The 13270-nt window shown below is 27.6% G+C and overlaps 1 protein-coding gene across 1 annotated transcript; it reads left to right on the forward strand.

Annotated features, from left to right (window-relative positions):
- Positions 1–9001: 9001 nt before the first annotated feature.
- On the forward strand, positions 9002–11715 carry LOC108333575 (cytokinin dehydrogenase 6). Its single transcript, XM_017569044.2, has 5 exons — positions 9002–9943; positions 10248–10375; positions 10480–10740; positions 10865–11127; positions 11261–11715. The coding sequence occupies exons 1-5, from the start codon at positions 9301–9303 to the stop codon at positions 11580–11582; spliced, it is 1617 nt and encodes a 538-aa protein (XP_017424533.1). The 5' UTR covers positions 9002–9300; the 3' UTR covers positions 11583–11715.
- The last annotated feature ends 1555 nt before the right edge of the window (positions 11716–13270 follow it).

Here is a 13270-nt window from a genome sequence, read left to right on the forward strand (position 1 = left end):
GTGTTTGAGCTTTAGAAAGGGAAATGAATAGGTAGTTTTGTGTTTTACTTTGAAAGTAAGGACAAGAATGAAATGGGGTAATAAGGGATTATAGGGTCTTATGATTGGTGGTGAGACAAGGAGACATTGATTAAAGTGGAATAAAAAGAGGAATGGGGAACATGATAAGAAAAATTATTTATAATCTAATGGTGTTTAGCATCCTAAATGAAAAATGTGTCCTACCAACCCCTCTAAGGGGAATTTTATAATCACCAAGGGATGATGATGATGATGGAGAGTACCTTATGTGGCGATTAAGCCACTCAAGTTCGGCTTGGTGGGCTCTTATCCTATTTGCAATATTATCATTCGTCACTCAACAATCCCTCACTACCCAATCCTCATCAACTCATTTTTTATTTTTTTTATTTATTCCTAAACTTCTTTTACACTTCTTTTTACTCTACATTCAAAATTCGGATCATCTTAGCTTTTGAACCTTTTATCCGTATTTTTAATCTTTGTTTTAAAGTATAAAAACATTCAGAAAGCAAGAAATTTTCATATTTCTTTTTTAATTTTGAATAAAATTATTTAAAAATGAATTTTTAAAAGATAAACTTAGATACATATTTAATTTTTAAATTACAAACCAAATAAAATTAATTAATAAAATATTATTGTAAATAAATCTGATCTTCATAAAATGTAAATTTAAATAAATTGTGTTGTAATAAATAATTAGTTATATTATTCTATTGGTCCCAAAATTTGGATTAAAAGTCGCAAATCGGTTTCTCAATTATTTTTTATCCTAATTTGATTCTTAGTTTTGAAAAATTGATATAATCCAGTTTTTGTGTTAATTTGGTAAAAACGACGTTATATAAATAGTACCTAGACATATTGTTTTAAAGTTTTAAAATGACATAGCTTAATAAAGAAGTTTGTGATGTGGAATTTGAATTTTTAAAAATAGAAAATTGGAGAACATTTGATGAAACAATTTTTTGTGAAAAAAATTAGAGATTCAATTCGTAGGTTTATTGTGAGAGTTTAGGAATTGAAAAAGCAATTACCGAAATTAGGGTTCATTCAGTGAAATTATTAATGTTACATCTTATTCTTTCACTATTGAATCTTTGATCTTCGTCTTTCTCGTGTGTGTCATGTTGTGGAAAACATTGGTATGAGTAAGGTCGCTAATGGAATATTTGTGATTGAGAAATGTGTTTACTTGATAGAAGTATACTAATTTTACAAATTTTATCACTTATCCTCTTGCCACTTATCTAAATGCTTTTAGCAAATTATGAGTAAAAGGAAGTGAAATATCAGTTTTTTTGTAGCATAATCAAACAAGATATTATAAGTGCTAAAATGTACATGAGTTATGATTAAAATAAGTACATATCAAAGTTTCACAGGATACAATAAAAAACTCTTCAAAATTTTCAAAGATCTTAAAATTAGGAAGGAACTCTCAAAAACTAAATAAATAACCCAAGATATTATAAAATAAATATAACAGAGAAAATACGTGAGAGAAAAAGAGAGAGAAGGAGAGAGAGAGAGAATTAGAGTTTGAAAGTGTGTGTTTGAAGGAGGCATTAAACATTATTAATAAATGGAGGAGGGATATTGTAACGGGCCAAAATCTCATGGTTTGTGGAAGAAATATCCAACAACAAATCAACATTCAGAATAACTATGGCTTGTGGAAGATCCCCCAATTTGCAGAGTCAAAATATGTCAATGCTAATGACAGCAAGCATTTTGTAGGGGGAGTGAGTCTTATGGTAGACGAGATGCAACATTTATATTTTGAAATACATTTGTAAATTCTACTTTTATAGCATTAAGTGTGTCATGTTGTGGAAGTAAGATTGTTAATGGGATATTTGTGATTGAGAAATGTTTTTACTTGAAGGGAGTGTACTAATGCAATAAAGTCATAGTTTTGAGAAGAAATCAAGTATAAGTTAGAATCACGCGAGATAAATATGTTTTCGGTCTCTTAACTTTTAATGAAAATTAGAATTAGTTCCTCTTTAAAATTTTGACCAAATATAGTTCCAAACTTTAAAAATATGTGTATCTAACCCTTTTAACTAAATCTCACTAAGTTTATTTGATGTTTCAAATACGATAACATTTAAGGTATTTATACTGTTTGACATATTTGCGCTTCAATATTAGCTAAGAAACACAATTAAAATATCAAATAAATTTAACAAAATTTGATTAAAAGAATCAAATTTACACCATTCTAAAGATAGAGAACTAAATTGGTTCAAAATTTTAAAAATAAACTAATTTCAAATTAAAAATTAAAAAATAAAAACATGTTTAACCCTTAATACAAACAAATAAGAAGAAAAAAATTGACTATTACCTTAATTTTTTTATATTGAAAATGATGTTATTTCATTGGAGTTAAAGATCTATCAATAACATCCTAACTCAAAATAGACTAAATGGTCACGTGTGATCTACTGCAAAAATAATTTATATGAGACTACTTAAAAAAAATTTCTATCTAAGTAACTGAATTATACATTTAAGTTTGAAATCAATTATTAAAATATGTGCCTAAATTATTTTGATCAATAATATGAATATAGTTTGGTTTTAATTTTATACACCTTTTCACCCTAAAAATGGTATATTATGTTTGCATGTATGTACGTACGAAACTAACCATAGTTACGAAAGAAAGATGCAACATCTCAAAGTGTGAAAATTCTAATTTTTTTATACTGTCAAAGGTTTCTGCTCTTCATAAGGTGGGTACCACTTTTTTAATTATGATAATTAGCTGAGCTAACAACAGTTTGTGCCTTCTTTTATTTATTAATGGTCGGTCTCCTTCTAGAAAACAGGCCATCAATTAGGTCTTTCACCATAATTGACAACACTGTTACTTTGGTTTACATTTCACATTATCATTAGTCAGAATGCACACTCACACAAATATTAAATTGTTGTTTTTTATATTTCATAACTTATTCATCAGTATGATTTCAAAATTTTCTTAATATTATTTATGTCCAATATTTAACAGCTGTGGATACGAATGAAATAACTTATAAGTCAACATAGACAAATGAAGAATAATTAACTTACTATAAAATTAAAATTAATAAATTTATCTAATATTAAATATAAAGCATGCTAAAATGTAAATCTCAATTATGATATAGCAAAAGTTTATTTAAAAAATAGTGATACTCCAACCATCTGATTGATTATAACACCACTAAAATATTATTTAAAACCTGAATCTTGGCTGGGGCATCTGCATGAACAGAAAGTGGTTTTATGATGTTGGTTGGTTTCACATATCATGATTATGTCACTGTCATACTAATTAATCAAACTTTATTATTATTATTATTATTATTATTATTATTATTATATTAAAATTTATATGTGTGTCTAAGTTTTATGTTAAGTAAAAATAATAATATATAAAAAAAATCTATGATTTTAAGTTGAAAATATATTTTATGCAAATTTAATTGAAGTTTGATTTTTGTTAACTGTCTTAATAGATTTAACTCAAAAAAACTATTAGTATATCAAAATCGAAAATTTATCTTGAGAACGACTCAAAGTAATAATCATTGAATATTCCAAATAAATCTTTCTCAACAAAATTTATCAAAATATTGAATATATATATATATATATATATATATATATATATATATATATATATATATATATATATATATATATTTTAATGAAGAGAATTTGATTCCACTGTCACCATCTTTCCCAATATGGAAACCGTCAAAAATGAGTAAGCCATACAACCATTATCATTTAATTATTTAATTTTTGTATCTAATTATGATTGTTCCCTAATATTAAAAACTTATGCAATATTTTAGTAAAAGTGCAAGTGTTTTTTATTTCATAATAAAAAGTGTATCTAATCCAGCAATAGTTAGTTGATGAGGAAATAATTAAGTTGCTCCTCCATGACATTATGACATTATGTTGCTGTTTCAAAAAGTTTTTAAAGTTTAAGAAAGGAGAGAAATAAGACAAATCTCTTCATGTAAAATATCATTTATAATATTTACATATTCTTCAAATATGTAAAATATGGGTTGGATTATGGTTTATGTTTACAATTTATTTTTTAAGTTGGGATATGATTTATATTCGATAAAAATTAAACTCTTCAGAAAGTAATTAATGTATAATAGGATATTTTTAAAATTTTAAGTTTTATTTAAATTCATTATTGATTCTTATAATTTTACCGTTATTTAATTTTTTTAAAGAATATTATACATTTGATTTGTCCACATTTGTAACATTTAGTACTTTTAGGAATCAACAGAGCACAATAATACTTAAGGATCTAAAATTACAAAAAAAAAATCTCTATTTTATTTTATTGTCTTTACATTTTTATTTAACTATTATAATTATAAAAACCAAAAATAAATGTTTATAAATAAATACATAATAGAAAAGGAAAGAAGGAAAACCAAATAAAACAAAAATGAAAAAAAATGAAAATATATATATATATATATATATATATATATATATATATATATATATAAGGAAGGTGACGCATCATATTGTAGCTTCAATGTTTCTTTGTTGAACATTTACAACAACTTAACAACGGATCAAAATAACTAAACTATCAAACTGCATAATCAAAATTGACTCAATATAGGAAAAAAAAAAGAATGAAAATTGCATGATTAATGAATTGTCACTTGACATATTTGAAGAATGAAACTACATAATCAATGTATTGTCATATGTACAAACTTTTTTAAAACATTAGATAGCAATAATAATAAAAATTATACTCGCAAATATTTGTAGGTACATGAATATTAAAATGAATATATTTACTAGATATTTATATATGATGTGTACCAATATTTTAATTACTTGTTTATTAATAACATGAATATAGTTATCATGATATCTAATTTACAAATACTCATTATATAACAGAATAAAAAATTTATTTATTTATATTGAATGAATAATATTATAAGCTTGTGAGATTAATAGTTATTCCATGGTAGAGTGTATCATTCTTTCACACCTTCCTTCTTATCATTCTAATTCCAATTTATATATTACTATGCATTTTACTTTGCTAAGAAAATCTATTATTTAAAACAAAGTACACACATCCTTCAATTATAAAAAAAAATTAGTTCATTGTACATGTTGTTAAAAAAATATCGTTATAAAAGTGAAAAGGTTGAAAAATAAAAAAAAGTTTTAGAAGTTTAGCAAGTAAAAGTGAAAACATGAATACATTCTAAGTAGACTAAAATATTTTTTAAGTTTGTTAAAAAATTTATAAATAAAAAAATATTAATAAGTCCATAAAAAAGTAAAATATGTAAAAAATCATTATTTTAAGTCAGTTAAAAAAGTAATATATATATATATATATTTATAACTATATTTATTTAAATATGTTAATCAACAACAAATTTTAATAACTAACTTTTATTTATCATATTTTCAACACATTTTTATTTTCTGAATAGACATGATAAATCTATTTTGTACTAATAAACAATCCATGTACATGTATCTATCTATATATATATATATATATATAATAGTAAAAAAAGTGTATAACGAATATTAGAAAAAGTATATGTAGATAGATAGTCACACATATATGAGAAGGAATGATTATCCAACCGACATAATAAAGATGAGTTACTACTATACTGTACTATCGTCCCATCCTATTACATCCTGAGATAATCTCATAAGAATCTTGTGAAAAGTGCCCCACCATTGGCAACCCTTATAGATTCTCGAAAACCATGGTTAAAAACGGGAAGAAAGTTATAACTTGTTCAACTTTTGTTTCTATGGACACTATGTTGTTTGATATGCATTAAACACATACATTGCCTTATGTTTACTAGGCCACTCATTATATTCACTCTCTTCTTTTCTTCTAATACTCCAACACAAACTTGGACGGTCTTCACTTTAGTAGAGGACTGTAATTTTTACCTTTAAATTTTTTTTAATTGTGTTCTAATTAACTTTTGAAAAGTAGTTTTAATTATTTTTTTTTAAATTATTAATGACATTAACGTCATGGTCAATATGTATTCTTTTTAATTTTTTTAAAAAATATTATAAAAGTATTTATTGTCACGTGTTAAGTCTCTCGTGTAACATGTGACATTACCAATACCACGTGGCAAGATACTGTCACGTATTAATATCAAGTGTCATTATTTTGATTTTAATTTAGTTTTTGTGTATGTCTTTGTGATTCGTCTAATCTTTTCAAAATAGAAAAATGTTGTCACTCTCCAAATTGATGCAAAATGTATACTCTTCCAATTGACACAAAATTTATATCTGTACAAATGTTATAATGATATTTTTATTACAAATAATTTTTTAACATATTATATATTATTAATTCATGCTAATTGATGTTTTTTTACACGATTAACTCTAATCCATGTTTATTAGAAGAATAAATTAAGTAATACCGTTTATATAAATAATAATTTTGATTTCTTTTAATTGAAACTAAATTTATTATTGTATAAATGTTATATTAATATTTATATTAAAATTTAGTGGTTAAAGTCATGATTAACAAAACATGGATTAGTAATATACAATAATGTAATATGTTAAAAATTCATTTTTAATAAAAATATTAATATAACATTTATACAAATAATAAATTTTGTCTCAATTTGTAGAAGATCCATTTTGAAAAAACTAAGACTAAATTGAATCAAAGAGACTTGTATAAGAATTAAATTGAAATCAAGATAATAACATTTGACATTAACATTGACAAGTGGAAATATCATATCACCTCATGCATCACACTAAGGGATTTGACACATAGTAACCAAAGTTTTTACAAGATTTAAGAAATAAAAAAAAATCACATAATGACACATGACATGCCGTTAATGCCATTCGTAATTTTTTTAAAAGGTAAATTAATTGAGATACTTTTTCAAAAGTTATGATGTAATTAAATTTTTTTTAAAAATGGAAACTAACTTGACACTCTTCCACCAAAATAAAGACCATGTGAATAATTAAACCTAACATGTATAAACAAACATTGATATATATGTTCTACTTCACATATACATGTATATAGATTTTTATATCTTGATGAATTTGTTATTAGATATTCTTATCTATTATACAATCCATTCAAAAATTTAAATATTTTTTAGGATTAAATATATTTTAAGTCTCTTAATTTTCATACGAAATTAGATTTCATTTTTGTGCCAAACGTTGAATAATTTTCATCCTCAAACTATTAATAATGAATTTAATCATCGTGACTGGATGACATTAAAATTTTGTTGATGTGGCACATGACTTTGCTATGTGTGTGTCCACATTAGCACATGTTGACATATAATAACACCATTTGCCATGTTAGTAAATCTTTAATGTCGTTTAATCACAAGAATTATATTCATTCATTAATAAAATTTGAGAAAATGATTCAAAATTTAAAATAAAAACAAAATTCAATTTGATATGAAAGTTAAGAGATTAAAAACATATTTAACCTTGTTTTAATAAAAAAAATAGAATAAAAACTTGAAGAATCTAATACATCTTATAAGCATTAAATAAAGCTTAAGATTTTATGATAATAAATATAACTAAGTACTAAATTAATTATTTAAGCGATCTTCTTCAATTGGTTGTTGTCATGTAATGTTTATATTGTGATGTGGAGATATAGGACTTAAATGAAAGATCACGTATTAAAGCAATTATGATCTAATCCAACACTAAAACGATCTATCATATAATTTGAAAATTTAGATAATTCTTCATTTGACGTCTCTAAGCCTGATTATCTTTATATTATTCTTTAAAATAAGGGTTTTAATAAGTGGCAAAAATCAAGGATAATTAAAAAAATGGGGCCAAAATTACAAATAAAAAGAAAGAAAGAGAATAAAGGCAAATAAATGTTAGCAATAAAAGGAGAACAAGTGGAATCCATAAGCAGGAAATAGAATATCCTAATTAATTGACTGGAGACAGAAATAGTAATCCAACTAATTAAGGAGAAGAAAACAAAAAGAGACAAACACTAAGAAGTATCATGATTATGTTTTCCCCTCAATGAAACATAGATGCTGCTACCTAGAGGCTATTCCCACACACAACAGAACAAGGCAGGTTTTCTTTCCAATTTCAGGACCACATGGAACCCATTGCTGATCAAAAAACAATTCCAACGACAGAACTCAACAATGCATGTTTTTCCAATCCTATGCATCACTCTAAGAACCTGTAAAATCTGTGATTGGACCAAAAACACAACTTGCAATGGAAAATGATAAAAGGGTAGAAGAGTACGAGTAGCAGAGTAATTCAGTGGCATCCAAATATAACAAAAGGAAGGTATAGACAAGAAAACCACTAAAAACTTGTCCAATAGCTTCGTACAAAAGATTCTAAATAACATCAGCAGCAACAGCAGTGGTGCAGTGGTGCAGCATTGCATCAGAATGTTAGTAGCAGTCTTTCATTGTTTCCATTTGTTGTTCTTCCAATACCTTGGCCTACAAAGGAGGGCCCAAGAAGAGTCCCTAGACCCTACATGGTTCATCAGTAGCACAAAATGAATCAATCTTCACGTGTCACATGGACCAAAAAATGCCCCACCACTGTCATATCTCCCTCTTGAATGTATTAATACAACCCCGCAAGTCCTTCTCATTCAATTTAATAACACCGATACTCGATGTTTACACTCCGACAGTAATGGATTCACCACCACCACCGTCACCACCACCCCAACATACTGAGGTAGACAGCAGCATGGGCATACCAAGAGCCTTTCATAGGCAAGACAAAACCAAGGACTTTTTTTTTTATTTCATTTCCCTAAATGGGAAAAATAAAATAAATAGAGCATACTTAAATTGGTTAATGATCATACAATTTGAAACATGTCTGTCCTTAATGGAAAGATGGGGTTGTGGTAGGAACTGTTTGGAAAAGTGGGAAGATTTGTGAGATCTCTCTTTGTTGTCACTTTTCCTCTTCAAGTTGGCTTCAGTATGATGGGTTCGGTTTCTCTTTTGAACAAACTAGCACAAAAGGGAGAACCAAAAGGAATCCTCCCAAGTAACCAGTCTTCATACGGATTCTCATAACTGAAAGGTTGACTCAGCCACCTACAAACTTGTATAAATTCTGCCTCAACCCTCTCCTCTTTCTTCACTTCATCACTTCCCCTTTTGTTTTTCTTCCCCCTTTCTCCTCAACCCTTTAACTACCACCATGTCTTCGTGCAGAAAAATGAGATATCCCTCGTTTAGCCTCCTCAGAGAATACAACATTCTCTTCATAAGAGGCCTCATGGTTTTGTTCCTCAGTTGCTTAACCATTAGGCTTAATTTCTCTATTTCCAGCATACCCTCTTCACTCAAAGCACTTCCCTTGAAAGGACACTTCAGTTTTGAAGAATCTGACCTTAAACATGTAGCCAGGGACTTTGGCAACAGGTACCAGTCTCACCCTATGGCAGTGCTGCATCCAAAATCAGTTTCTGACATTGCAGACACCATAAAGCATATCTGGAACTTGGGGCCTGCTTCTCATCTCACTGTTGCAGCCAGAGGCCATGGCCACTCACTCCAGGGCCAGGCACAGTCTCATGGAGGAGTTGTGATCAACATGGAGTCACTCAGTGTCCCAGAAATGAAGGTGTATGCAGGAGAATCTCCTTATGTGGATGTCTCGGGAGGAGAACTGTGGATTAACATCTTGCATGAGACACTAAGGTATGGATTGACACCAAGATCATGGACAGACTACTTACATCTCACAGTTGGTGGCACTTTATCCAACGCTGGTGTAAGTGGCCAGGCATTTAGGCATGGTCCCCAGATAAGTAATGTTCAGAAGCTGGAGATTGTTACAGGTTGGTAACTGAGTGAAAAAAAATATATGTTGATAAAACCATGTGGCAGATAAGAACAAGGTCAAGAGTCTGAAGGGGGTTAACATATAAAACATACTCTACATATTCCACATAAAACAACAGCTACTATTTTTGTGTTTTGTGAACTAATAATTCACTTGAAACTGACATGATTCCCTAGTATACATTATTTGACTTAGCCTTGGCCAAGGTAGGAAGTCTCAAGTTGTAAATAGGTTTTTTTAAACAAAAGATATGCTTTCTCTTGGATGAATGAAAAAGATGGTCTGTAAAATGACTGCAGGAACAGGAGAGGTGGTAAACTGTTCTGAGGAGCAGAATGGTGACCTCTTTCACAGTGTACTTGGAGGGCTAGGTCAGTTTGGCATTATAACAAAGGCAAGAATATTCCTGGAACCTGCACCTACCATGGTAATGCATCAAGGACAAGAATACAAGAAACAAGGTCCTTTGTATTTTAATTATATACTTGCAAGTACCTGTTGTGATCATGGAGCGTTTCTGTTTTTGAACAGGTAAAATGGATCAGGGTGCTGTATGCAGATTTCACAGCATTCACTAGAGACCAAGAGAAACTGATATTTGCAGAAAAAGCTTTTGATTATGTTGAAGGATTTGTGATAATAAACAGAACCGGTCTGCTAAATAACTGGAGATCATCCTTCAACCCACAAGACCCAGTTCAAGCTAGCAAGTTCAAGTCAGATGGAAGAACTCTCTTCTGCCTTGAATTGGCCAAATACTACAATCTGGAAGAAACCCTTGTGGTGAATCAGGTGAGGGACCAACAGCTAAACAAAAAGTTTTTTGTTTTACAACTTTTGAAAAATACATTACACATAAACAAATGAAAAAACTCAACTAAACCATCTCTCTCACTGTGTTGGGTTTCTTTTGCAGGAAGTTGAGAAACATTTGTCCCACTTGAACCATATCCCATCAACACTTTTCCTAACAGAAGTCACATATGTAGATTTTCTAGACAGGGTGCATATCTCAGAGGTCAAGTTGCGTTCAAAAGGCTTGTGGGATGTTCCCCACCCATGGCTCAATCTTTTTATACCCAAAACCAAAATACACCATTTTGCAGAGGTTGTCTTTGGGAACATCGTAACAGAAACCAGCAACGGCCCTGTCCTTATCTACCCAGTAAATAAATCAAAGTAATCACACAAAAACTTGTTTTATTAAGCATGCATAGCTTATATGATTTTTACTTATAAATGTTTGATACATGATGATTTTTACAGTTGAATGCATGCCCCATTTATTAATGTTTGTTTGTTTTTTATGCAGATGGGACAACAGAAGTTCTGTTGTTATACCAGATGAAGATATTTTCTACTTGGTGGCATTTCTTGCCTCTGCAGTGCCCTCTTCCAATGGTTCTGATGGGCTTGAACACATTCTGAGTCAGAACAAAAAAATCTTAGAGTATTGTGAAAGAGCTGATCTTGGAGTAAAGCAATACTTGCCACACTACACTACACAGGAAGCATGGAGGGTGCACTTTGGTTCTCGGTGGCAGATTTTCCAGCAAAGAAAATCACTTTATGACCCTTTGGCTATACTTGCCCCAGGCCAACAAATTTTTCAAAAATCAATAACCTTCTCATGACGTACCCACCTTTTCATAACGTGAAAAAAGAAAAAAAGAAAAAAAGTTTAAAAGTAGCATACATGTGTGCATATATTTATACAGATTTAAATAAGTTTTTGATATCTCAAGTTTCACTCGTATTGGTTTTTTATCCCAACTTTTAATAAATATGTCACTTGATGATTATAATACAAAACTTTTAATTTAACGCTTAAAATGTCACAGTTAAATGAAATATATTAAAATATGATATTCTTATAGTTAAAATATTAACATTATTATACTAAAAAGTGTAAGTACGTATGAGATCATATCGTATTTATTCAATGTTAAAAATAAATCATTTAGTGATACTGATTTTAATGTAAATCAATTCTGGAGGTAATAGAAACTTATTTAATCTTTTCTTTTTTATTTTTAGTTTTCTGTGTATGTATGCGTTGTGGAAAATCTTATATTAGTTGTAAATATAGTCCGATTATATTATATAAGTGCATAATATAAAGAAGTTAGGAGAATTTATATTATAATATAAATCTATTTAAATTGTAATCTATAAGTAATTACTAATATGTTTTTTGTTCTATTATTACGATAACCTTTTGTACTTTCGTCTCATTAATTTTATTTTTTTTAATTTAGTTTTTATTCTTTTTAAACTGAGTTAATATAATTTCTTTTTAAATTAAGAAAGAGTTGTTGTTAATAAATTATGAGTTAAATCATTTTTAACCTAACTTCAATTTGTTTAATTTATAGATTAAATGAATTGAGATAAGTTTTACTCATATTTAAAAAAATAAAACTTTTTTGTTTAATTCAATCTGAATCAAACTTATAATAAGTCAAATTAATTTACAAATTGAAATTTATTTTGATATTTTTATAATACAACAATGACATGTGATATAAATGACGAATACCATCAATCAAAATTGGATTATTAATGAAAAGATTATTTAATTAATATTTTAGTGCTTTTTATTATTTGACTTATATTATTTTTATATATTATTAAAGTAACTTGTAAAGGGACTGTTTTATATCATTAAGAGTGTCAAACTATATTTTTTTTAATAAATTTTATAAAGTATAGAAAAAAAATATGTATTTAATTTGAGAATGAAACAAAATTTTCAAAAAATAGTTCTGAAAGGAAAACATTTATTTAAAAATAGATATGAGAGATCATGAGTTGGATCCAATTAATCATAATCGTATCATTATAACTAGTTTTTTATTTTATTTTTTAATAATTTTTTTCTGTTAAGAATAATTTAAGTATAAGTCAAAATCTTATTTTAAATAAAAGAGACAAAATTAAATACTATATATGATGAAATATCCGTAAATTTATTATTTTGAAATTTTGAATTAAAAATGATGTCAAATGTCCTGTAAAATAAGACTTAATGTCAATATACACAGATATAACATCTCCTTAACTTTCACTTAAAAATATAAACCAATCATTTTCTTATTAAAATATTACTATTATCTTTCTCTCTTTTAAAAAATAAAATTATATTAAAAAACATAACCAAATACTTATTAGGTATCCATGCTCATCATAAAATTGTTTTAAATTTTCAATCAAGGTCGAATATGAGATTTTATTTTTGATCTTATATCTTCCTTGAATATTGTTGATATAAATTGATTAGTGTAACATCCCATAAAATACAGTAATAAATCATATAAAATAG

The sequence above is a fragment of the Vigna angularis genome, chromosome 11, assembly GCF_016808095.1.
Source record: "Vigna angularis cultivar LongXiaoDou No.4 chromosome 11, ASM1680809v1, whole genome shotgun sequence".
Lineage (NCBI taxonomy): Eukaryota > Viridiplantae > Streptophyta > Magnoliopsida > Fabales > Fabaceae > Vigna > Vigna angularis.

What these genes read in the sequence shown, in the direction of transcription:
- LOC108333575 (XM_017569044.2), top strand. Translation starts at nt 9,301, where the DNA reads ATGTCTTCGTGCAGAAAAATGAGATATCCCTCGTTTAGCCTCCTCAGA. An exon ending in TGGAACCTGCACCTACCATG is followed by an intron (nt 10,376 to 10,479) that starts GTAATGCATCAA and finishes GTTTTTGAACAG; the next exon opens with GTAAAATGGATCAGGGTGCT. An exon ending in AAACCCTTGTGGTGAATCAG is followed by an intron (nt 10,741 to 10,864) that starts GTGAGGGACCAA and finishes TTTCTTTTGCAG; the next exon opens with GAAGTTGAGAAACATTTGTC.